Here is a 25,102-nt window from a genome sequence, read left to right on the forward strand (position 1 = left end):
CAACCTCCCTAGGCGCACTTCTGCTACCTCGGCCAGGAAAGATCTCCATTGGCTACCAATTCAGGCCAGGATCTCTTTTAGAATTCTCTGATTAACCCATAGGGCAGTCTTTGGTTCAGGATCCGAAGGGATTAGATCCCTTGTTAGTCCCTATATCCCCAGCAGATCCCTTCGCTCGGCCTCCAGAAATCTTCTCATCGTCCCCAGATTTAACAGGGTGAGATGGGGAGGAAGAGCATTTTCTATCTTGGCTCCCAAATTATGGAACTCGCTTCCATCTGAGCTTTCCAGTCAACCCTCATTAGGGGTTTTTCGTAAACTTTTGAAGACCTGGCTCTTTTCCCTGGCTTATTAAGTTTTTTGATATCCCCCATGTTGTTTTATGTCTGTCTGTTGTCTGCGCCTTGATGCCCTTTTGGGTTAAGTTTCGCGCATTATAAGATACCCATTCATTCATTCATTCATTCATTCAATCGTAATCATTGATGGAACTTTGGAGCATATTTACAAGTGCCCCCTCCACAGGAACGCCACTTTTTCTGACGTTTCTGGGATGATAGAGGCTTCTCCTTATTCACAAGGTAGCATTAGGCCACTTAACATGGGTTAACGCGGCCTTGTGAATAAGTCCCCTCTTACTCTGCACTTAGCAAGAAAAGGGTGGGCAATGGGTGTTGCGGTGGGCCTTCTGCAGCAACACCCATTGATTTTGACACTGCCCCATATTTCCAAGGATCGCGTAAGTATGAGGCAGCGACAAAATTAAGACCAGCAAAAACCTTGGGGTCTATTAGGATGGCATACGGAAAACCACCCCGACCGCCATGGTAGTGGAAATGAACCATCCGCCGGTGCCGCAGAAAAACCAGCGGTACAATTAGGATCAACCGCCCCAAAAATCTGACCGTGGCGGAACGAGACAACGAAAAAACGTCCGTAGTGGGCGGAGAAGGAAAAAATTCTCTGTGGTGGTCGGATTTGCGGCAGAAAGTCACCAAATCGCCACCAGGACAGCAGAGAGACCGCACGGAAAATTAGGATATCCCTGATGTGACCGCGGTACGTTCCACTGTCTCCGACCGCCGCCGTCCCAAACAGTGAAGAATGGGAGAGCCGGCGGAAGAGCAATAGCATAGCCACCGCTGCAGACGCTTCGTGACAAAGATGGTGGTCAACAGAAAAAAACTCAAAACAAGGCCACAAAGTGCACACAGCAAACTAGCCCTTCCCCCAAAAACACCTAACATACCCCAATGACACACCCACATGGCAACTACAAAAATACAAATCCCAGGACAACCCACACACCACACCTGACAGCAATACCCCATTTTGACACACCCACATTGCTGAGTATAAAACCAGCCCCTTACCTGACCACAATCCTAGCAATACTCCAGAAGTGAAGGGACATACACCACTGCTGAAAGGAGAGGCAAATCAACACTCCATCACTACTCACAACACACACAGCACCACCACAACTTCCACACCTGCACCTCTATCGCCTCTGCACATCACACACCATGGCACCACAGAAAATGCCCAAATTCACAGAGTGAGTTGACAGTAGTGGTAGATGAGATAATCAGAGTAGAGCCACAAATGTTTGGTAGCCTGGTCCAACAGACTCCATTAGCCACAAGAGCACAAATGTGGGCAAGGATAGTCGACAAGGTCAATGCAGTAGGGACCACCCCGTGCTCCAAACAGGAAATCGCAGTAGCACAATGCATGATTTCAAAATTGCGGTAGGCGTGCTCCACCACTGCGGAGCAGGTCATTGGCTGCAATTGAAAGATGCACCACCACAGTTGCACCCACCTGGCTCCTGCAGTGTGTCACCACCATGGACCATGCCCTTACAGTCAATGGGAACCGCAATCGTGGTAGCACAATGCAAGATTTGAAAATCACAGTAGGAGTGTTCTGCCACTGCGGAGCCGGTCATTAGATGCATTTGAAAAAGACTGACCTGGAACACCAATTGCAACAGCTTAGAACAACTGAAACAACCCCCGGGGGCTATATATGTATGGGAAAGAGCCCCACATTTCCACTGCTCACAGATCCTGCTGCCTGAAATCCCTCACAAGCAACTGCTGCTGCTGCTGCGCCTATCTCCAGAGCCTGCTGCCTGAGATCCCTCACCACAAACTGCTGCTGCTCCTGTCTCCTGAGCCTGCTGCTTTAAACCCCTCACCACCATCTGCTGCTATTGCTCCTGTCTCCAGATCCTTCTGTCTAAGACCCTTCACCACCAACTGCTGCTGCTGCCCCGGTCTCCATAGCCTGCTGTCTGAGACCCCTCACCACCACCTGCTGCTGCTCCTGTCTCCATGGCCTGCTACCCAAGACGCCTCACCACCAACTGCTGCTGCTTCTGTTTCCAGAGCCTTTTGCCTGCCAGCCCTCACCACCAACTGCTGCTGCTGCTGCTGTCTCCTGGCCACAGTGATGTGGAGGACTGAGAAAATCCGTGCCAGTCTCTTCACCAGCGAGGAGCTGGAGTTCCTGGTGGACGAGGTTGTCACACAGTATCCGAGACAATATGGTGCTCCAAATGTCATGGTAAGTCTTCTAGAGTGGGAGAGAGAGTGAGAGGGCAGTGGGGGGCGCACATGAAGTGGATCTGCTGCAGCATGTGCCTAAGAGTGTGGGGTTGTGTCATGCAGTGCCTAGCATGCTGTGTCTGGGGGAAAGGGGTGAGCAGCCTATTTCACACGTCTCCCTGCCTGCACATCAAGATTGGAGGGACATGTATTGTCTTGTCAGCCATACAGTGATGCAGCAAGTTGGTATTGCAGGAGTCAGGGCAGTGATTGCTTGTGTGAATGGCTGCGTGGGTCCATCAATACCCTCTGTAGGAAAACCCCAGCTAAGGCCACAGATGGGGCCTTAGCTGGGGTTTTCGTACAGAGGGTAGTGATGGAATTGTGTCTGGCACCTAATTATACATCAGCTCCAGTTCAGCACTAGGCTCAAGACTCAACACTCCATCACTACTCACAACACACACAGCACCACCACAACTTCCACATCTGCACCTCTATCGCCTCTGCACATCACACACCATGGCACCACAGAAAATGCCCAAATTCACAGAGTGAGTTGACAGTAGTGGTAGATGAGATAATCAGAGTAGAGCCACAAATGTTTGGTAGCCTGGTCCAACAGACTCCATTAGCCACGAGAGCACAAATGTGGGCAAGGATAGTCGACAAGGTCAATGCAGTAGGGACCACCCCGTGCTCCAAACAGGAAATCGCGGTAGCACAAAAGGTGACACTATTGGTGGGCATTCACCTATGACACAGCAGATTGCCATACTATTGTGCACAGCACCCTCCATTTCCACCAGCATGTGTACCGACTGGCATGTGTAGGCACTGTATCTGCTCTCAACTTGTCCCTACATGTGAAATTTATGTTCCCCTATGTTGGACCTCAGTGTGAGCCCACCTGGCCTGCACAGTCACCGCCCAATCTGCCAAGGACACATCACTGAATGTAACAAGTGTTACATGTGTGTATTTTGCAGGATTCTCCATCAATGAGCCATCTCAGCCCTGTAGGTTGCACACAAGAGGCCTTATGAGAAGGGTGTTAGCTTGTTAGATCATGTCCCTCAATGTGACATCCATGACACAGTGAGACATTCACAGGGATAGGACATTGAGGGCTGCACAGTGTTGGAGACAATGAGTCAACCCCCAAACATATATTGATATGTACTGTATGTCTTGCTCAACTAAATAATGGACAGTAGATGTGGACAGCCTACACATAGCTATCTGTGTTGGCCTCCTGCATGTGTATGAGATGGGCAGTTACTGTGTCCATCCTCATACCTGCATGCATTTATGTGTGATTCTCCCATGCTAATGTACTATGTGAGATGCTGTATTGTCCCTGTTAGACATATCTGTGAATTTGGGATGAGTTAGTATCATGCTCCTGCACAGAGAATTATTGGTACATAACACTGTGCCACTGATGTGTCCCCCTCTTGTCTCCCATGCCTACGACTCAAAAGTCCACCAGTGTAAGGCTGTGTGGAGGGCCATTGCATGCAGGGTGCAGGCTCTGTTAGTCGCCAACCAATGGCACACCCACTGTCACAAGAGGTGGGATGACATCTGCCGGCTGAGCAAGAACGTGGTGGAGATGATGATGGGGCTGCTCCCTTGTACTGGCAGGTTGGCGCGGCAGAGCATGACACCACTAATGGCCCGAGTCTTGGTCGTGATACTGCCTGGGCTGGATGCGCATTTATAGGAGCTTCAGCAGCAAGCTAGGGGTGAGGATTCCTGGGATGGTGACTTTGGCTGTGAGTGGTTGCATGTGTTCACAGCCTGTACCAGCGCTGGGCTATGTGATGTTGGTAGTGTGATGCAGTGTCTTGTAAGTGGGCTCTGTATTGGGTGCAGCTGCCATGAATTTGCCCTTCCTAATGTTATTTGAGTAATGGGCATTGACATTGCCTTCAGAGTCGTGGGCTTCAGGTATCGTCTGCATTGGGTTAGTCTGGGAAATCCCATGTAATGGCACGGCAGTGTGCATCCTCTGAGTGTGCTTTTATCAATGTGTATATTTCCTGGCTTCAGAAAGGTGAGGCTTAGACATCTGACACAAATGTGCAAAAGTAGCTGTGCACCAAAGTACATCAGGGTAAATGGCATAATCTCATGGCCATTGTGGACTGTTAAGTTGTAGTCTGTACCAGTGTTGTCATCTTCTGCTCCATCCAGATATGACAATGGCGGGGTACATCGTTGCCCCCATCAGGGCCCTTGGTGTACTCAGAGCTATTTGTGTGTCTGGTTAAACGCAGCCACTGGAAGGATATTGTGCTGTGTGGTCATCACATGGCTCACTTATGCCCCGTTAGCTTATTGACTGGCAAAACTTGAGTTAATAATAGAGGTCGCACAATGTTATTGCACAGGGTGGTGTTCAACATGGAGATTTCATCATCTTTAGTGATGATTTGCTTGCATATGAATGTTCTGTTGATGCTAATGATCTGACCCTACATCTCCCCTTCTCATGCAGCACCCCTTGTGGGACCGGAAGGGTAGGGAACGGACACCAGTAGTGAGGCGTCAAGCACAACTGCTGCACACGTGCACAGTGACACAGATGTGACCAGAGCCTCAGAGGGGGACTGGAGTCTGCTTGAGGAATCACAGCCAGAGACACAGACCTCGGCGTCATCGGATGCCAGCAGTGATGCATCTATGTGGGCGGGCACAGGGACCGGGGACTCTGCCTCCTCTTCCACCTCACAGCGTACAGTGCCCACCCTCCCAGCTACTTCCACTGTGCTGCCAGTGTTCGCACCAGTAAGAAGGGAAGAGTGTCCTTCACCCCAGGCCCTGCTGCCCCTGCCCCCGCCCCTGTCCCCCTGCTGCCATCAGTGCTGAGTCAGTGGGCCTTTTGCACCAGCGGTGTGTGGGCCAGACACCTCTCCTCAATGCCTTTGTAGACCACGACAAAAAGTTGGCACAGGTGGTTGCTTTCATGGAGGGCATTCATTCAGACATGGGTGGGGTACACGGGACTGTCCAATCTTTGTCCTCCACAGTGATGGCAGCCACTCAACTGGCACAATCTCAGAGTCCAGCTCTAGTCCCTTTGTCCACCCACCTGCCAGTGGCCACATCTGATGTTAGTGACCACACATCACAGACCTCAAGGGCAAGATACAGCACAAGCAGCGCACAGCAGCAGCCCAAGAGATCCAGGGCGCAGTCACCATCCCCACAGAAACTAAAGCCACCCTAGAGCGCAAAGACAAAATCCTGTCAAGCAACACTAAAGGCCAGAAAGCCAAGAAGCAGGCCTCAGGGTCACATGACTCAGAGGCATCCCCGGCCCAGGACTCTCCTGTCCCAAAAGTGTCTCGCAAAGACAAGCAGACAGTTTCAGTGCCCACTGAGAAGGTGGTGCCTGCTGAGAGCACATATAGGAAGAGTTCAAATGCAGATTCACCCACGGCCTCAACTTCCATACAAAGCCCTGTGAAGCAGGGAAAGGAAGGCACTGTAGGGGGTACACCTGGTAGACAGGGAATAGAGGGGCAAGGGCAAGGCCAGGTCAAGCGTCCTGCTGGATCCAGCATGTCCCCAGAGGGAGGGCCACCGACTGCACCTGATGCAGCTTTGGTGGTGAGTGTGCCTGTTGTGTCCACACCACTTTCCATTAATCCCAAGACAAGGAAGCCATTTAGAGTCCCCAAGAAGTGGAAAGCTACCCTTGCACAATCTCCCACCCACACTGTGTCTCATGGCAGCATGACTCTACCTCCACATGCCACTACACCACCTGGTACAAGCAGCCCTCCGGCTTCCCAGGCCACTGATGCCTCTACCTCGGCTGGGATTCTCTCTCCCCGGTCCAGTCCTCCAACTGTCCCCGACACACAGCCACCTACCAGTCAGACCGACAGCCCCAAGTCTGGGTGGAAGTCGCCCTCAAATACCTGTCTCGCCCACAGATGTGCCAGTGCTGCCCATTATTACCCCCTGACTTTGTTGCTGATCATGGCAGGGTATAGTCACACATATTCCTTGTGCAGCTTCTCATGTACTTACTCTGAACTTTGCCCTGGCTACTGGTTGTGTTATTACCTGCTGTTGGCCACTTGCCTGTGCAAGATCTCATGTAACTACTCTGCACCTTGTCCTGGCCACTGGCCTTGATGTTCACTGCTGTTTACCCCTTCCCTGTACAGGATCTCATGTAACTACTCTGAACATTGGACAGGCCACTTGCCTTGATGTGTGGCCCTTGCCTGTGCAGCTTCTCATGGACATACTCTGCACATTGGACTGGCCACTGCCCTTGATGTGCGCCCCTTACATGTGCAGCTTCTCATGGACATACTCTGCACATTTTCCTGGCCACTGGCCTTCTTGTTCTCTGCTGTTTGCCCATTGCCTGTGCAGGATCTCATGTAACTACTCTGAACATTGGACTGGCCACTGACATTGTTGTGTGCCACTTACCTGTGCAGCTTCTCATGGAGATGCTCTGCACATTGGACTGGCCACTGGCCTTAATGTGTGCCACTTACCTGTGCAGCTTCTCATGGACATACTCTGCACCTTGTACTGGCCACTGGCCCTGTTGTTCCTCGCTGTTTGCCCCTTGCCTGTGCAAGATCTCATGTAACTACTCTGCACATTGGACTGGCCACTGGCCTTGATGTTCACTGCTGTTTGCCCCTTCCCTGTGCAGGATCTCATGTACCTCACCTGTACTTTTTTTCTGGCCACTGGCCTTGCTCTTGTCTGCTTTTGGTGCCTATCTGTGTAATATGTGAATAAAAACAGTTACTCCTGCTGTCTGCCTTGTCAGTGTCCTTGTTAGTTAAAGCGTTTTCTGTGTGGGTATGGTTTACTGTGACACGTGCTCTATATGCCACTTCAACATTGCCAATGGCTTGTTTCCTCTGATCATGTTGTTTCCACTTTGTAGTCTCAGACGTGTGCACCTGTGGGTGTTGGGTTAGCTGTATGTGTGTTTGCTGAAGGACTGCTTAAATTCCTGGGTGTTGTGTTGTCTTTTTGCTGTTTTGATTGTTGTTGTGGGTGTTCATGTTGTGTCACTCATATATTTGTGGAACTGGTATGTTTGTTGTGCACACACTGCTTGATGTGCATGCAGTGCTGTGAGTGTATGTTGCCTTGTCCTTGCCTGGTGTGCATCCCCTGATGTACTGTTGTGTTTGCAATGTGAATTATTGGCATGTGTATCTGTTGTGTGTCTGATGTGGCTGTGTGCAGTGTTTGGACTGTGTTGTCTCTTGCAGTTGACAGATGCTCTGTGTGTGGTGTTCTATTTGCATGTCATTGTGTGTGTTTTGTTGGTGTGTTTCATTCAGATGTCTGTGGCCAGTGTGGTGTGCCTTACTTGTGTGTCTGTCAGATGAGCTTAGGTCTAGTCTAGTTCCTGTGCTTCTTTTAGGTGCGTCCTTGGTGTTTTCACCTCTCATATTTGTGTTGTCTCTTGTCATTCTTGTGCATGTGCAGGCATGTGGTACACTATGACACCATGTTGACTTGATGGGTGGTGAGGTATGCCTGTTTTTGTGTCATTGTAGGCCCATTGGTCACAGATCATGTCTGGTCTTGTAGTTCTGTATGTGTTTTTATTGAGTTATGTGTGTGGCTGTTGTTTTTGTGCAAACATTTGTGGATATCCTCCAGGGAGTGTGATTGTTTGTCAGTGTTTTGACTGGACATTATTGGCACCCTTCTGTGTGTTTGACATTGGTGTTGTGTGCTGCAGGTGTGATGGGGGGTGTATGTGTGAAGGTCCATATTGTGTTTGACAGTCATGGAGTTTTGCAATGGGGCCTGTGTGTTCTGCTGCTGACATACTCCTGGTAGGTAGTTGGATACAGATGTGTGGCCGATCACTGTTTGACTTCATACCCTTCTTTCATCACTGTGCCCTTACATGGATTGCCTTGCTGTGTCCTTGAGTTGTTGCACTGAGATGACTGTGGTTTGACTTCACTCACTGGGCCAGCCATGTATGATTTGACGGGCTGAGGTTGTGGTCTGTGTATGTGGCTATGTGTCAGTGTGGGGTATGGCTGTGTGACTTTTCAGGCTTTATGTCCAGTTGAGTGTTTGTTCATTATCTGTGTGTGTGTTTATTTTGTGCTTAGACTCAGTTTTCTTGCCATGAATGTGGTGTTGTTGTGGTGTGTGCGTTTCCCTGGCCCTGTGCTTCTGTGCTGTGTGTTCCTCTGCAGCCACACCTGCTGAGGCTGTCTCCCTAGTTGTTTAGTATGTGGTGCAGGTTGTGGGTTCACCTGGCTGGTTATTGTGCATGGGGGAGCACAAGAGGGGCACATGGAATGTCCCTTCATGTTGGAGGGGCCTAGTGTGTGGAGTGTGGAGGTGGGGCCCTGTTAACTTTGTGCACTGCCCATGCCTGGTGCTGGCCCTGCTTACTACATTGTGTGCATGTTTTCACGCGGCTTCACCGCTGCAGTGCGGTGACGTAACCGGGACATTACTTCAAGATCACGGAAAAAGGGTGACCTGGATCCGGAGGGGTGACTTGGTGACAGATAGGACATGTGTGTGTACACTTGTGGATGTGTTCCTGTCCCCACCAGGGTGTCTGGTGTGGACAGGAATCCTGTATCTGTGCATGGGTGTGTTGTTGTTGTGTGCGGAGTAGTGTTAATGCTTACCTGTGGTGGCGTCCGCGATGGTGCATTAGTTGCTGGTAGTGTATCAGGTACAGTACCGGGAAGACGTGTAGAGCTGGATCCATTGTGGTCGTGACCGAGTGGACGGGACTGGGAATCTGGTTTCGCTCTCCGTTGTCGAGCTTACGCCGTCTCTGATTGGGCGGTTTCAATGCTGCGGTGCGACTGGCTGTTTGGGGCATCCTGATTTGTACAGCGGTCGGAACGTCATTCCGCACGGCGGTGATATCTATTTGCTCCCGCTGTCGTGATGGCTGGTGCTTTTTTACGGCGGTTCGTGTCGCACCGTGGCATATGGGAAATGGGCTATGTTTGACGACAATAATATGGTGGGCGGGAGGACCGCTGCTGGCGTGTGGAAACAGACATTTTCCGCCACTCTCCATCCGCCATCCTAATGGGCCCCCTGGTCTTAATATGGTGAAACAAGCAGAAATGCAGCACACATAGAAAGAGCAAAACGCCATGAATGATTGTGTATGTGCAGGAAGGTGTTTCCTGCACATAAACAATCATTAAAAAAAAACTGATGATTCTGAAGCACACATAGAAGTTACACAACGCCATTGCTGATTGTTTATGTACAGGAATGACACCTTCCTGCACATAAACAATCTTTCCCTGAAACGCAGGCACACTTGCACAATGGTGCAAGAGTGCCTGCATTGGCGCTAGGCAGCTATATTTAGTGCCAGTGCTAAGGGAAAGGCAGGGGTGCACCTTATTCTTGTGAATACGGCGCAGCCCTGCATTTGGAAATTGCCAGAATGTGGCGTTAGGCTTCTTGGCTTAATGCCACGCTCAGACACCTTCCTTAAATATGCCCCTTTAACTTTCCAGTGTAACGTGTAAACAGCACTCAAAAGTAATCAAAAGACAGCACACAGTGCTCTACAAAATATCTAAATAATAAATAAAAATCAAATAACTTCAACATGCGCTTACATAAATTGCCCTTTGATTACTTCTTATTGACATTCACAGATGTACTACTGTCCATTGTAATGAATTCCTTCCTGTCCATCTTAAGATCAGTACTTTCTATATAATTTGAGGTAAACTTACAATATTCCACGTTTGCTCCGCATAGTCAGCTCCTAGGAAATGCACATATGAGGAAAACCCCTCATTCAGCCAGAGATCGTTCCACCACCTCAGTGTCACAAGATTACCAAACCACTAAACAGAAACAGAAAGCCATTGAAGCATTAAAAGCTGAGTAAAATGCATCACATATGTTCATTTGCAAAAAAATATAACAGAAGAAGACTAATTCTATGACCACAGGGGAAGAAATCCCCCCCCACTTGCCAACAAGAAACTGGGCCATTTGATTTTTAATGTGCATTTTTGACAGACTTGCCTGCATCTAAGTCACTTTCATCCGACAGAGTAGATTCTGTTCAGTTATTTGATTTTGTTTCTGGAGTGATGCTTTCTTCAAGCCAATGCAACAGGGTCAATGTTTCGCTGTGATTTTCAAACCCTTGACCCAGGTCTACCTGTGACTTGAGGTACTTTGGACGCTACCTCGCCATGCCTTTATTCTTCTCTGTGTGACTGCCAGGATCTGCGAATAGGTTTGATTCGAAGTGTCCAACTAAAAAATGTGCATGCTTTAAGCCCCTGGCCGGAATACCTAAGGGCAATGCTTTCATGAGTATAAAGTCATGGGGGAGGGCCTACCACATGGACAATGCACTGCGTTCCACCTGGTATGTATCTCATCCACTGGGATTTGGAAGAAGTCTCTATACAGGAAATTAGGTTGCACTCTTGCTAAGGTCTTGTTAATTCATATGCAGTCTGTTTTCTGTGTTTTTGCATTCAACAATGAGAGTACCTGGTGGGCAAGCTCGTGAGCTATCACTGTAAGTATTCTCTCTTTATTTCCGATGGATGATGTCAAGGGGTCATACAAAAGTGCTGTCTCCCTGTATGTAATCAACCCCCAGTTCTCCATGGCTCCTGCACCAAAGTCAGGAAGAGCAACTTGATCTGAAGGAAAAAACAAATGGTCATTGTTACTAATCCAAACCTTGATTTCTCTTTTCTCGAATATTGCAAGCATATGCACATAAATAAAACTTAACTTCATGTACCAGAACTTTCAATATTTATGGCTGATAATCTAGTAATACTTTACACTGAGGACTGCAGTGAGTTCCTAAATATTCTTTTTACAGGTTTCTACCAGACACTACCATGGGAAGATTATGGGGTCATTACACGGGGCGAGTGGCCACTATCCTGCCTGGTAAATGCATGTCGCTGACCGCTGTTGGAAAATAGCCATCATATTTACATCCTCACCTGCCTCGCAGCATCTCTGTGCCGGCAGTGCTAATGAAGCAGATTCACTGTGAGCTTTGCGAAAAGTCAAATGGATGTGGGGGTAGAGAGTGGTAGGTGATGGAGAAGAGTTGGAGGCTGAGTTTGGTGAGAGGAGAGAGGGGAACCTGAGTGGGAGAAAGAGATAAGGCAGTCCAGCGTTAGTGAAATGTCTGAAGGTCAGCCTGATGGAATCCAAGGGACCAAAGGAAAGGACAAGAATCAACAAAATGGTGGATCCGGGCCGTGGGCATCAATGGAGACCATCTCAACATGGCAAGATGCAACCAGGGCAAGAGTGACAACAGGAGAGGGTCCCAAAATGGCGGGGCACATACGAGTTCCAGACCAAAAGTTACGAGGGCCAAGTCCAAAGAAAACTAGGGGGGCGACCCAATGGAGGAAGAACAAGAGGGGAGAAGGAGCCAGACAGTCAAAAGGAGGAGCATCTTCAGTATTTGCACCTCCTTTCACCACTGCTGCACACACATGATCCCTGGTCTAAATGCTCCCACTCTCCTGTACTGGACACCACAGTCCACCTGTGTCATTAGCTGGAGGAGTGTTAAAATAAATCCCCAGGTCTCCACCCAGCTTTCATGCTCGACAAAAATCTGATGTCTATCTTGGCTCTCCCAGGACGGTGTTAGCGGCTTTGTCATATGTAGGGGGTGAGTGCTGTAATTAAAATCCTCTCCCGGTCGTGTAACCTGTCTCACCCGTCCACTTTGGCCACGGGCCCCCATCCACACTCTGCTGTCGGGCCACACAGGTGGATGGAGGCTGCAGATACGGCTATCACGGGCTGCCCCAGCTGCGGGCACCTGCCAAGGAAGATGAAAGGGCAGCAGGGGGGCCGCTCCTTATGTCGCGGCCCCCTTATTGTTACCTCATAATGTGGGTCTGTTTCACCGCGGCCCCCCCGCTTCTACCTCAGTTTCACCTCGGGTGCCATCTTGAGGTGTTATCACCAGGGGTGGATATTGCCGATATCACAGCAGAGCAGCCGCTGGAAGTAATGTAATGTAATGTATGTAATGTATGTGTCTTGTAAAGCGCACTGCTGCCCTGAGGCATTGTGGCGCTGTAGACCGCTGGGGAACCCGTCCTGGCTATCCCTGTGAGATGGTCCCTTCTGGGTATCTCCAAGGTGAAACCAGGCATCCCCGGCGAATGTGGGGGGCCGTTGTAGAGATGAGGCAAGCTAATGCCCTGAGTTGCCGAGTGTGATCCCTGGTTAGAGTAGGCACTGAGGCGAGAATTGTCGAGTCCGCTGACCCTGGTCCATGACACTGCCACGTCGGGAATTGAACCCTGGTCCCGGGCCATTCTCTGCTTCCGGGTCTGCCGCCTCTAACCAGTGAGCCACACAACCACACCAAGTATCGGCGGCCCCAGCGGCAGATGCTCCAGATCGTCCGATTTTGGCATTTGGCCCTTACAGATAATTCAGTGGGGCTTGGAGGGCCGCGTTAGGATGTTGTGCGCAGGGTTTCCAGGGAGCTGCAGCTCCGGGCAGCCATGTTGGAATTCATCTTCCTTCTCCGGATGGAAACAAGGGCCCAGTCGACATCTTGGTGTCCATCGAGCTTTACTGCTTCTAAGCACAAGCTTACGTGGAGGATAACTTTTTGTTGCTCAGGCAAATTATGGACTGCAATAAATAACTGTATTTGAATGAGAATGTAAGTTAGCCCAACCATGCAAAGTTTTTAATGGTATGATAAAAATGAGCCAGTTCTTGGGCCAATCTTACACTCTGCCTGTATCTTAATAGTTTTTAGCTCAGCACCTTGTAATCACAGTTTTTACTCACAGCCTACTAGAGTATCATCATAATTTGTTATGGCCGATTTAGATACACAAAACTATTTTTATTGATGATGGTTTGTAATGGTTTTAATTAACTGTACAATAAAGTATTACTCTTACTGTTACATTCACTGCTTCAGCCCTAGTCTTACTTGGGCTGTGCTCAAGGCCTACCAATTCCAACTCTGTTCCAGTTCTAGGTCTTAGTCCAATTCTGCTCCAGGCATGCCAACTTTAGCAGTACTCTAGTCAAGGTATTAAACTTGACGACCTGTCCTACCACTCAGCAGCGTTTTCTGCCTTTGATCTTTTGGCTCCTTGTGCTGTCAGGCAGTGCTTTCTGGAGGGCATCCTTTCTGTAACTCATGTGGCACTCGGGTTGTATTGGTTGGCTTCTGGAAGTGGTTGTCCTTTCTACAGAGGCTTTCAGAAAAAGTTGAATGTTAAACTACTACATACAGCCCATGAGAGGTTATGACAACAAAGTGTTTCTGGTCCCTCTGGCTCCATAGGTTTGAGGTCCTCCATCTCCAGGTTTGAAGACTACCACTCAGCAGCAGCAGGTTCAGATTTTGCAGAATGGAAATGCTGCCATATTAAAACCTTAGCCACATACCCGCCTCTGGACACTGCTATCAGCAGTCATGGGGTCCTCACATTACAAGAAGGTTACATGAAGCTGAGAGAATTCCTGGATGCCATCTTAGTTCATTTAACTTTTTATATAGTACATTTTCGCTCAGGTAATTGCAAGGGAGCTTACATAATAAGTAGCCTTATGGGCTCTGCCTTATACTTGGATATACCCTTAGGAATAACTGAGGATACCTGTCTGGTTGATTATGTTACCTTCTTGGCAATGTTGACACATGTTGTAAGAAAATTGGTGATTTTTTTGAGGAAGTTGTGATTGATTCCTAAGTAATAAGTCCATAATCATTTCCGGTCCAACATACTTGTTTAGTAAATAAACCTGTGCTCAGTCCCTAGTGGGGATGGCACAGAACAAGCAGGCTGAACTTAATAAAAGCATATGTAAAGTATTTAGCAGTACAAAACAATAAAACTTTGAAGCAAAACACAATCAAATTCCACAACCAATTTCTAAAAATAGAGACAATTACACAAAAAGTATTAGAATCCAATATGGGTAACCGGAGACATGAATTTAAAAAGTTTTGGAGCAAAATGCTGAAAGAAAAACTAATGCACCAATCAGAAGTCACTGCTCATGGTTGACCAGAGCCTAGGCAGGTTGGTTGCAATGGAGCAGAGATCAGATGCCCCCATCAATTCATCCTGGTCATTGATTTTACCTTTTAAATTAGTATTAGCAATATTGAGGCTGTCTCCAGCAAAGTCATCTGAAAGTTCGATATCCTTTGGATTAAGTCCCACTAAAGCTGTTGGTTTTGGCAAAAAAAGCTCAGAGAGGGAACATTCTATGTTTCAGGCCTGACTAAATCCTCTAATCGATAATATACTTTCACTCCTTTGTCTGGTAAAAATGTCTTTCTTTGGACTTGGGGCCTGATTTAGAATTTGACGAATGGGTACTCCATCATAAATGTAACGCATATCCCTTTCACCTCCTTACAAATGTATTATGTTCTAACAATCGTATAATAATGCAAACAGGATTTTTGTCATGATTGTGAATGCCTGTTTGCCAAACTTTAAATCATGCCTTATTCTCTTTTTTTTGGAGCTCAGAATTCTTCAGCAGAGCAAGTTTTAAGCTGTAGCTAATGAAGTCCTCGCAAAATTGGATACGTTTTTCCACAAGGTCCCGGTGAAGCTCCAGAAATATTGAAAGTCCAAAAATGTTCCATGTACCAACTTTTCAGACTTTCTGGAGGAGTCTCTCTTGGTCATTTCTAAGGTTCCCAGGACCGGAGCAACAGCACCTAGTGTTCAGGACTCACTCCATCAGAGACCACTACCACCACTTAGGAAAATTACCTTTTTCAGGTTTTGTGTCTCTGTAGCCCAGGAGGCGGTCAGCCAATTGACGCTTGCAGTTCCCTTCCGAGTCATGGGTACAAGTGGGAGCAGGTCCAACCCTTCAGGTCTCCACACAGGTTACAGAAAACAGGTCCAGTGCTGTTCTTCCACCAGTCTAAATGTGTTCTTATTATGTGTACGTGAGATGCCACTGTTGTAGGATTCAACAACGAGTGGGTGGGGTGACTCTTGCATACTCCCTAACCAATAATCAAAAAGTTCTGAGGGACAAACCTTCCTACTTTTTACATCTTCACTGCAAACTATCCCACTGCAAACCACTCCACAGTGAGCACTATTCTAAGTGAAATCCAATATCGTAAAACTGTAGTTAGCCTAACATGGTATGTATCTATGAAAATGAGCAGTCTCCCCTCCTCAACCAAACTAGTTCTAGTGCTAGCTCCCCTTCCCACAGATATGGTACCAAAATGGCTACCCTGTGCCCGGAGAGCGAAAGGCCTCTCTTCCCCAGGTCCCACTTTACATTTAGCTGCAAATGTGCAGGCCTTTCTAATCCTGTTCAAGTAAATTAACTTCCAGGACCCTCCCAAAAGCCCTAAGTAATTGTTCTTGCTCTGGAAGCAGTTTCACACCCTCATTAAGAGAAAAGCATTGACAGAGTCCAGCTACTGGCAGGCTAATGCTAATTAACTCACTGGAGCTTGCCGCTGCAAAGTGTAGCTTTTAAACCTTAACTTTCCTATTAATCAAAGTTCAAATTCACCACTGAGTTGTATTTTTAATAAATATAAGAACAGTGATTGAATCAGGCTGTAGCGTATCCCAAACCAATGTTAGGAGAAATAGTATTTTAAATGCACTTTTCATTTTCTCATAGGAACATTTGCAGCCCTTTCGAGTGAAAAAAAACTTTTGTGGGCTAGACACTGAAAGAGCATGCAAACATAAAATTCTGACATGTTCCACAAAGTAGGCAGCCTACTTTGTGGGCAACAGGAATATATGTATTGACATCTAACATTTAAAGTTCAGGGTCCTTCCTGTCAAAAAGTGGTATATTGAAAGGTTCACCTGCAGGTTTAAAACCTACATCTGTCAGGTTACACATGTACACCTGAAGCTATGTTTTTCCTTGTTAGCCTAGTGGTTGGTAAATAGGTGCTCAGTCCATAGGTCACATTTTAGTTTCAATGCTATTGATGAGTTTTCCTGCACTGTACACTATGGCAATATTGGAAAATTAAATATACCAATTGGTGATTAGCCAATTTACCATATTTTAGGGTCAGAGCACATACACTGAGTACTGAACAGCAGTATCGCAAGGTTCAGAGTTATAAAATCAGCATAAGAGTCAGCAAAAAATGGGGTGATCGTCCAAAGAGGGACTTTCTCACACATATTGTTCTGCGGCCTGATGCCAAGACGTCTGCTGGAGAAAGACTTTGTGATCCCCAGCAAGGCACAATGTGTGCAATAGCATTTGCCACCTCTCTCAAGCATATAGCCTCACCAATTGTTTCGATTGAAAAAATCCAGAAGACATTTCCCGGAAAAGGTCTTCCACCAGAAATAACGATTGAATTATCTTTTCCCCTATGTATTGCTTCCCTGACTAATGTATTAGTCTAATGTTACAGATAGTACATAGAATCAGTGAAGAACAGAAAAGAAGAGTGAGCAAATAAAATGCCACCTCATACCACATTGATCTCCAGTAACCAACGAGCCAAAATCCATGACCTTCCAGCTGCTTCACCTAAAGAACCTATGGAAATAGAAACTGCGAGGAAAAGCTTATGAGCTGAAGCACACTTGCAGATGTTGCATATCGCTTCATCTTCACTGTGAACAGCAATTTCTTCCTGTCCCATAAAACCTGTGAAAGCATCCATAGAATATGTTGGGTGAGTCTATGTCAATGTTAGTGGTCCTACACTCTATTTCCTAGTATGTCTATTCAAGTGTAGTCTGGTCCTGTCTGCAAGTGCCAGCAGTTCTGTGTTAAGCAACAATCCATTCTAACTATAAGAAAAATAGTAAACTTGGTACAGGCAGTGAATGGTACAGTGTTAGCTTCAGGTCCTGTAAACGTCCTAACAAAACTCCTAACAGTAAAGTTTAGAATCGTCAAGGAAATAGTTTAATCTGATCTTATTGCCACCTACCATTATCCTGTGATTTTGTGGTATATTCATTTGGTGTTCAGGACTATAATTATGAGCTCCACCTTCTCTAATGAGAATTTTGTGTCATTATTTGATTATCGGTCGAGACCTGAAGTCTCTAACGAAGAAGGTATATCTGCTTATGAGCATGATATTCTTTAGCAAGTTGAAGGTGGATTGCTTTCTGGGTGCTGTTCTTCTAAGGCTAACCAGGTTGTTTACACGATAGCCCAGAAAGTGAAGCCTTCCGAAGACTTTCCTAGCATTTACTCAGGAGAGTTGGAGGTGGATGTGGAACAGAAAAAGATCCTGCCAACTCAGAGTCCTTCAATCTGTGGGGCACGGCCCCCTAGAGAGGCGCAACACCAACTCAGGGGGGGCGCGCACTCCATACGAGGATCTTACCTTTGTTAGTCTTGAACTGCCCCGCGTCGCAAGTCTTCACTCATCACCCATTTCAAATGGGATTTTTTGGTTGGCGAGCTCCGGTAACCGAGGGCTGGAGGGTGGAGGGAGGGGAAATAGATAAGGCACGACGTGCCCATGCTTTTGTCTTGCAAAGAGCTGAGTTAACTGTCACAGGAGGGGGTTAATTCTTAGATCTGAAACACTTCAGCTGCAGTGGGAGGCAGGACGTTGTTAATGGTTTCTAGGGAAGAATTGTTTCTTGTGTACCAACTCTGAGCTAGGGAGTGCTCGAAAAATCTGATAGCATGGTCTCCTTTACAGTCACTGTTTTGATTGAAAACCAAAACAGGGATCAGGGATCAGGGTGGAGGAAATAAATGTGCTGATCTTGCAACAAACTTACAGTCTTGTGATTAGGGTTGACAGCTCATTATTTTGATGTCCCGGGTAGTACAAAAATACAAAATAAACAGTCACCTAAAGCTGTATGGTCAACACTTGTCTGTGCATAATTTTAACAACAAATATAAATAGAAGCACTTTTAATTGTGTTCTAGGACTGCCTGAATGATCCATGACTGATAATAAAATGTAACAGACAGAAAAGTCACTTTACAAATGTATACATACTTCTTTATTAATAAGCATATTTAGTGTCAAAACAAGCAATTTCCAGGTTGTTTAAGCAATACATGACTGGCTGGCATTTTTCTTTTGACAACTTGAAGCCCTGTGGGCGGGCATTGCATGCCTGACTGTGTAAATTTGAAAGAAACTTTGTCTTCGTTCTGCTTAAAGCTAACCCTCCCAGGATGGGGTGAAATTTATACAGCTGAAATGCTTCAGCTGCAGTGGGAGGCAAAATGTCTCTGCTAAATCTGAAAGCAAGGCAGACGGTCATTTCAGCTGTAGTGGGAGGCCATGAGTCTCCTCTTCTATGAAATCGAACTCTGTTCCTTTACTTTCGGTTTTAGCAGGAGACTCCCTGCCTCGCACTGCAGCTGAAGCGTTTCAGCTCTAAGAATTAACCCCCTCATGTGACAGCTCTTTGTAAGACAAAAGAATGGGCACGTTGTGGCTTTTTATTGACCCGCCCTCCACCCTCCAGCCCTCTCTTACCAGAGCTCATTTGAAATGGGTGAAGACTTGCGACGCGGGGCAGTTCAAGACTAACAAAGGTATGATCCTCGTGTGGAGTGTGCGCCCCCCCTGAGTTGGTGTTTCACCCTCCTAGGCGGGGCGTGCCCCACAGATTGAAGAACTCTGTTTCACATGGCCGACTTCACCCGGCTACCTGTCAACATCTAAAACAACAGGAGGCGCAAGACCCTACTCGGTCTTAGAAAATGCTTCAGGGGCCGACGTCAAACCAAAAGGGCCCGAAAAAGTCGGGGTCAATGAAGAATCCAATTATAGCTGGGGATGGCTACCAGCAATCCTGTCATCAAAACATTCAAACTGACTGATAACGGGGGAAATACTTGCAGAAATACACAATTCCGCTAGAAAACCCCTCTCAGCGGCTGATACATGGCACAAAAGACACACCAAGCAGGGACAGTCTCCATTCTCACTGTGCTCATGGAATATCAGTGGACTCCACCAAAAAAAGTCAAACGAAGACACCATGGCTTTTCTGTGCAAACATACAGCAATCGCCCTACAGAAAACTTGGGCGACAGAGGGCTGTCCCATAGAAGGATACATCGAGTTCTGGAAACTAGCTCTCAGGGACAACCGATTTGGTCACCCCAAAGGCGGTTTGTCCACATACATCACAAATAACCTAAAAGGCGCTCTCAACCAATTCCCCCTCAAAGAAGACTGGTTACTTGGGGTAAAAATCAATCCCAGTGGGAGGCAGAGTCTAATTGTCCTTGTCAATGTGTACATTAATCCCAGCACCAGAACAAAAAAAAACCACCTGGTCCGATTGTGCGAAATCATGAACAACATCGCTACTGAATATCCCAACTCGGACCGCATCTTTACGGGAGATTTCAACACAAATCTATTCCAGGGGATTGCAGCAGACACGGTAGGGCCGGACATGACTAATATCATTGAGGCTTTGACTCAATCCAAACCCCCGAAGCAAGCCCCAAACATATTAGGTGAGCTCTCCATGATGAGATTCTATAACGCAGGCTACCTGGTAGTGAACGGAAGGACAACAAGCGACTCACCCCCAAACTGGACCTGGTCGAATGGAAGAAAAAAATCTTACTTAGATTTCGCTATCTGCAACTCTGAACTACTGTTTAAACTGAACTGTTTTTGCATCCACCCACGGTCTGAAAGCGACCATAGGCCCCAGGTCATCACTCTCACCGCAAACCCGGAACTCCATAAAGAGGCTCCCACAACCTACAAGGGAATCTACACGGAAAACCTTAAGCGCCTTAAATGGAATGAAACCAACAGTCAGAGTGTTCTAAAAGCAAGCAAGGACTACATAACAGGCAGTATTCATAAAGAAGCCAACCAGATATGGAAATGGTCGCAGTTGTGCTTCCACCTGATCAACTCATATCCTGCGACTGCGCAGCGCTCAAACCATTTGCCTCCAGTAGGGGCTGCAACCTCAGCCGCCATCAAACCACTAAAGAGAGCAAGGAGAACCACACTGAGGTTGATTTTAAAATTCCCGCGGAACAGCGCCTTCCTTGCCACATATCATCATGCCCAAAAAGCATTCAGGAGGGCAGTCTCCCAAGAGAAACAGGTTCAGGAAAACCAATAATGGGTAAAATTGGTGTGGGAAAGCAAGCAAATAAAAACTCAAGGAAATTCTGGTCCCTTGTTAACTGCACCAACCTAAACCTAACAAATTTTGGCTCTGCAAATATCCAGGAAGCAGAATGGGTAACATATCTAACAGATCACTTCCAGGCACAAGAGAACCACGATAGCTACAGACGACCCATGGGACGCGGGACTGCAGATGAGGAATCACTAAACACTTCCTTGGATACAAATCAGGGACTTACCCCTGCACACGCACTAACCGAGGAACGAGTTGCCAATGCAGTGACAAAAGGGAGACAAGATGGAGCACCAGGCCCTAATGGCCTGCCACAAAGGCTATTCAAATCGGACATCCCTTTTTGGTCCACGGTGTTATTAAATCTTTTTAAATACACCCTGCGAACACTGACAATTCCGGACTCATGGCGGGGCGCAATAATTCATCGCATCCACAAATCTGGATCACGAGCTATGCCCAACAACTACAGATTAATCGCCCTACTGGACATAGAGGCAAAACATTTTGCAGGACTCATTCTGGAGGATCTAAGACAATGGGTAAAGGACCACGATCTGATTCCTCTAAACCAGACAGGGTTCGTTGTCAATTCAGGAATTATGACAAATGTAATGGTAGTTTCCACTATAATCGACAAAGCTTTATCAACAAACAGGATGATCTTCTGCTGCTTTGTCGATTTTAAAGCAGCGTTTGATAGAGTGCCCAGGACGGCCCTCCGGAAAAAACTGACTCAGTGGGGCATTCCAAATGAAAAATTGAACCCAATTATTCAACTCTACTCTGACACATGGGTCCGAGTGAAGCTAGGGTCCGGCTCGCATCTCTCGTGAAAAATCATGACCTCATGCGGTGTCAAGCAGGTATGCGTGCTGGCCCCTCTTCTCTTTAACCTATTCATAGCCGACCTGTCAAGTACTCTAGACAAGGTAAATAGCCATCCACCCAAAATAGGAGGTGCGGCATTAAGTAACCTTTTATATGCCGACGATTTGGCCTTGTTCAGTCTCACTAGAGTAGGGTTACAAAGGCTCCTTGCTGAACTATCACAATACACGTCTGACAACCAGCTAGAAATTAACATGGAGAAAACCCTGATAGTCCCATTTGGCAAGAAACACCACAGCGGCGGTGGTTGGTAAATTAACAATACAAGCCTTTCGATTGGCCAATCATACAAATATTTAGGCGTCCATCTGGACGCAAGGGGCAGCTTCTCAAAGCAAAGCAGTGTTACGCAGCTAAAACTATGGCCTTAATGGTATCCTTAGTCAAGCTATCGAAGAAACTTTCAGGCCCAACCTTTGCCCCTTTATTAGAAGTCCTTAGAGCAAAAATTGGGCTAACACTTTCTTATGGCATAGAGATCTTCAAAGGCAAAACGAATACTGCCCTTAACAAATATACAACTAAAATCTACAGGAAGGTACTTCATTTACCGAGTGTTGCTTCCCCGGCTCAGATTAGATTAGAGCTGGGATTAACCAACTATGAAGCCTCTAACGTTGGAACTTATCTTAAGCTATGTCATAAATTAAGACAGGCCGAACCAGGCACACTAGAATCCCTAATATGGAAAGAAATCAACGAAACGAATCCAGGGGGAACATTTGGGCGCCTTTTGAATGATCATATCCGTCAAATGTCAGCTGCCGATCTTTGGGCTCTTAACCCCAATCAGACTGTTTTTAAAAACATAATCAAAAAATGTGTAAGACTGAAATCTCTGGCTTCAGACAAAGCTCTTGTCACGAAACGCAGTCACTCCTGGGCGGTAGTTAACTCCTACAAACGATTGACCCCTGCGGCCTACCTCTCCACGACTTTTTCACTTTATCTAAAGCGCTGTCTGATTGCCCTAAGATTGGGAGATTGGCGCTTACTCCAAAATCTTCCCACCTGGCGCCGTAAGAAGGAAGACACAACATGCAGAGGATGCGGGTCAGCAACAGAAACAATCTTGCACGTGCTCTGCATCTGTCCTTCATTCAATTTCCAGCGCCGATGCCTACTCAAGCCAGAATGGAACAGGCTTGGTATTCGGACTTGCAGGCACGCCATTATCGCTGCTCTGTCTCCAGATAACATTGTTTTAAACATAAACCTGTCCAAATTCATTCAGCACGCTTATCGCAACCTAGATAAAATGGACATTGCTGAGGCCATATAGCTGATTGACAAGACGGAACCTGCACTTTAAAAGACCTTGCAATAATGGGGAGAGTTAATTTACAAATTGAATGGTTTTAACTAGCATGCTTACGGTCACATTTTATTCTTTTATCATCTTTTATTCATAAAAATGTACACAATGTGATGTGTGCAGTCTTTTAAAGATATGTTTTTTATATCTAAATAATTAATTACTACTACATGGTTGTTTGATTGCTCACAGTCAGATAGGTTGTAAGGTCGTGAACCTTATTTGTTCAAGCTGGCTTCCATGGGATACATGTGGTGAGCAGGTCAGCCACATTGATGAAGGCTGAAGAAAAAAAACATTTTAAGGTAGGGGAAAGACTTCTGTTGATATCAGAGTAATGGTTATGCAGGTCCGCGTCCCTTTGTCCTGTTCTTTTGTGGATTTGCCAGACTCCTTTTGTGTCCTGTGGACATGAGCTGCAGGGAAAGGCAGACCAGCCCCGCAGGAGACCAGAACAAGAAAGCAGGCGTTCTTAGACATAGGATAAGCTCAGAATCAGGGAACATGCAAGACAGGACCCTGTTTTTTAGGAGGTGATGTTTGAGATGTTGTTATTGTTGGGGAATGGAAAACATAATGGTCAATCTTTTTGTGTAATTTAATTTTAACACTAATCTACCAGAAGCCACCACTGTCTGGACTAGTGGGTAAAGGCATGCACATGTTTCATAGGGAGTCCACATACCCATGAAGCATTGTAAGTAGAGTTTACCAAGCTGATTTATTCGCTTTTGCATGGGTTTTATTATTTAGAAGAGTCTCAGCTACGGAGTTGTGTATTGGTCTGACTCACGGACCGAATTAAGGTCCAAATACGTTTAATTTCATTCATTCGAATTCATGAGCGTCATGAAATGTACCTAAACTTTACAATCCCAGATCTGTATGAATGCAACCAAAGAGAAATAAATGTGTATTTTTATTTCAATTAAAATAATATTTGACTGCTTCGGGGCATTTCAGTTAAAATAATACAAGTGCCACCCAGTGAATGAGGACACAATACCTCGCATAATCAAGTCGACATCGCCAAACAGAAGAACATTCTTGAAGGCCTGCTCTGCACTATTTATTAATATGTTGCAAACTATGCATTTTAAAGAAAAGATCTGCCTTTTGTTAATACTATTTTCTCCTGATCCTCTCTCTTATAGTACGGTAGTTAATGGCTGAGCACCTCGTGTGAACCTACAAAAGATTGAGTATGTTTACTTTTCTACCTCAGGCATTCATTTAAAACAGGACCATACAAATGCAAGTAGATGATGTGCTTACCTGACTTCGGAAGCGGGTAGGTGGAATTGTAATAACTCTCAAGGAATGCCAGAATACGACCAGTCACATTCAAGGCATATGCACCATGATTGTCCTCGATGGCTTTCTTGCGACCCCAAATGCGGATCTGAAAGGATCATTTGATTCATGTTAAAGATGGATGCTTTTAGCTTTAACAAACAGCAGCACTTTGGCTGTAAGGTCACATATGCACTTTACCTGCACACTGTTGCTCGCCTGCTCAACCTTGTCAAAGTCAGAGACTATGAAAGCCAGGAGATAAGTAGACATCTTTGGGGTCTTTTCAAATGTGGTGACACTCCAAATCGACCCCTCCATCTCTTTCATGGTTGTGCCTGAAGGAACATGAGTTTTCATTTAGTGTGAATGTGTCAACACTCTTTATTTTCCATCAGTAGCAGCTAGCATGTCCTGAGGATGGTGAGCCGACTGGGACATTAAAACAAAATATAAATTAAATGCACTTACCTGCAAGAGCAAAATCCTCCTCGATGGTCTTCTCTCCTCGAGGCAGGCAGGCAGGTTCCAAACTCCGAAACCAATCCCGGTGCTGATCTCATCAGCATGAAAGCAGACCAGGATTGGTGGGGCCGGCCCCTTTTAGTGCTCAGAAGAGCACTGGAGGCATCTGCTTTCTCTAAACCAGATGTGTTAGGACAGCGGGGTTAGAGAGGTTTAAAGTGCGCATGTGTGACTGCCATCCACAAGACGGCCAGCCAAAAAGACATGCGCACTTTAAACTGAAAGTACCCTGCTCTCTCTGCTGCTGCCTGTCAGCAGCAGCCCCGCCCCCGTCTGGACGCTTTGAAAACACAAAACAGTAATGAACATAAATGAATAACCGCGAAAAATAAAATGGTAATGAATAGACTTCATAAGCATTTTATTTTTCGTCTCTGAGGTCATTTCATTTGGGC

The 25,102-nt window shown here is 46.5% G+C and overlaps 1 protein-coding gene across 1 annotated transcript in view; it reads right to left on the reverse strand.

The window, feature by feature from the left end:
- LOC147733565 (aminopeptidase N-like) overlaps positions 1 to 25,102 on the reverse strand; it is a 268,819-nt gene that overhangs the window by 186,436 nt on the left and 57,281 nt on the right. The window contains exons 3-6 of the mRNA XM_086958151.1: positions 24,384 to 24,520; positions 24,165 to 24,291; positions 11,076 to 11,230; positions 10,298 to 10,411 (exon numbers count right to left, since the gene is read on the reverse strand). Coding sequence (XP_086814277.1) covers positions 10,298 to 10,411; positions 11,076 to 11,230; positions 24,165 to 24,291; positions 24,384 to 24,520 — 533 coding nt within the window. The remainder of the gene's footprint in view (positions 1 to 10,297; positions 10,412 to 11,075; positions 11,231 to 24,164; positions 24,292 to 24,383; positions 24,521 to 25,102) is intronic.

Source organism: Lissotriton vulgaris, chromosome 2_1 (assembly GCF_964263255.1).
Source record: "Lissotriton vulgaris chromosome 2_1, aLisVul1.2, whole genome shotgun sequence".
Taxonomy (NCBI): Eukaryota; Metazoa; Chordata; class Amphibia; order Caudata; family Salamandridae; genus Lissotriton; species Lissotriton vulgaris.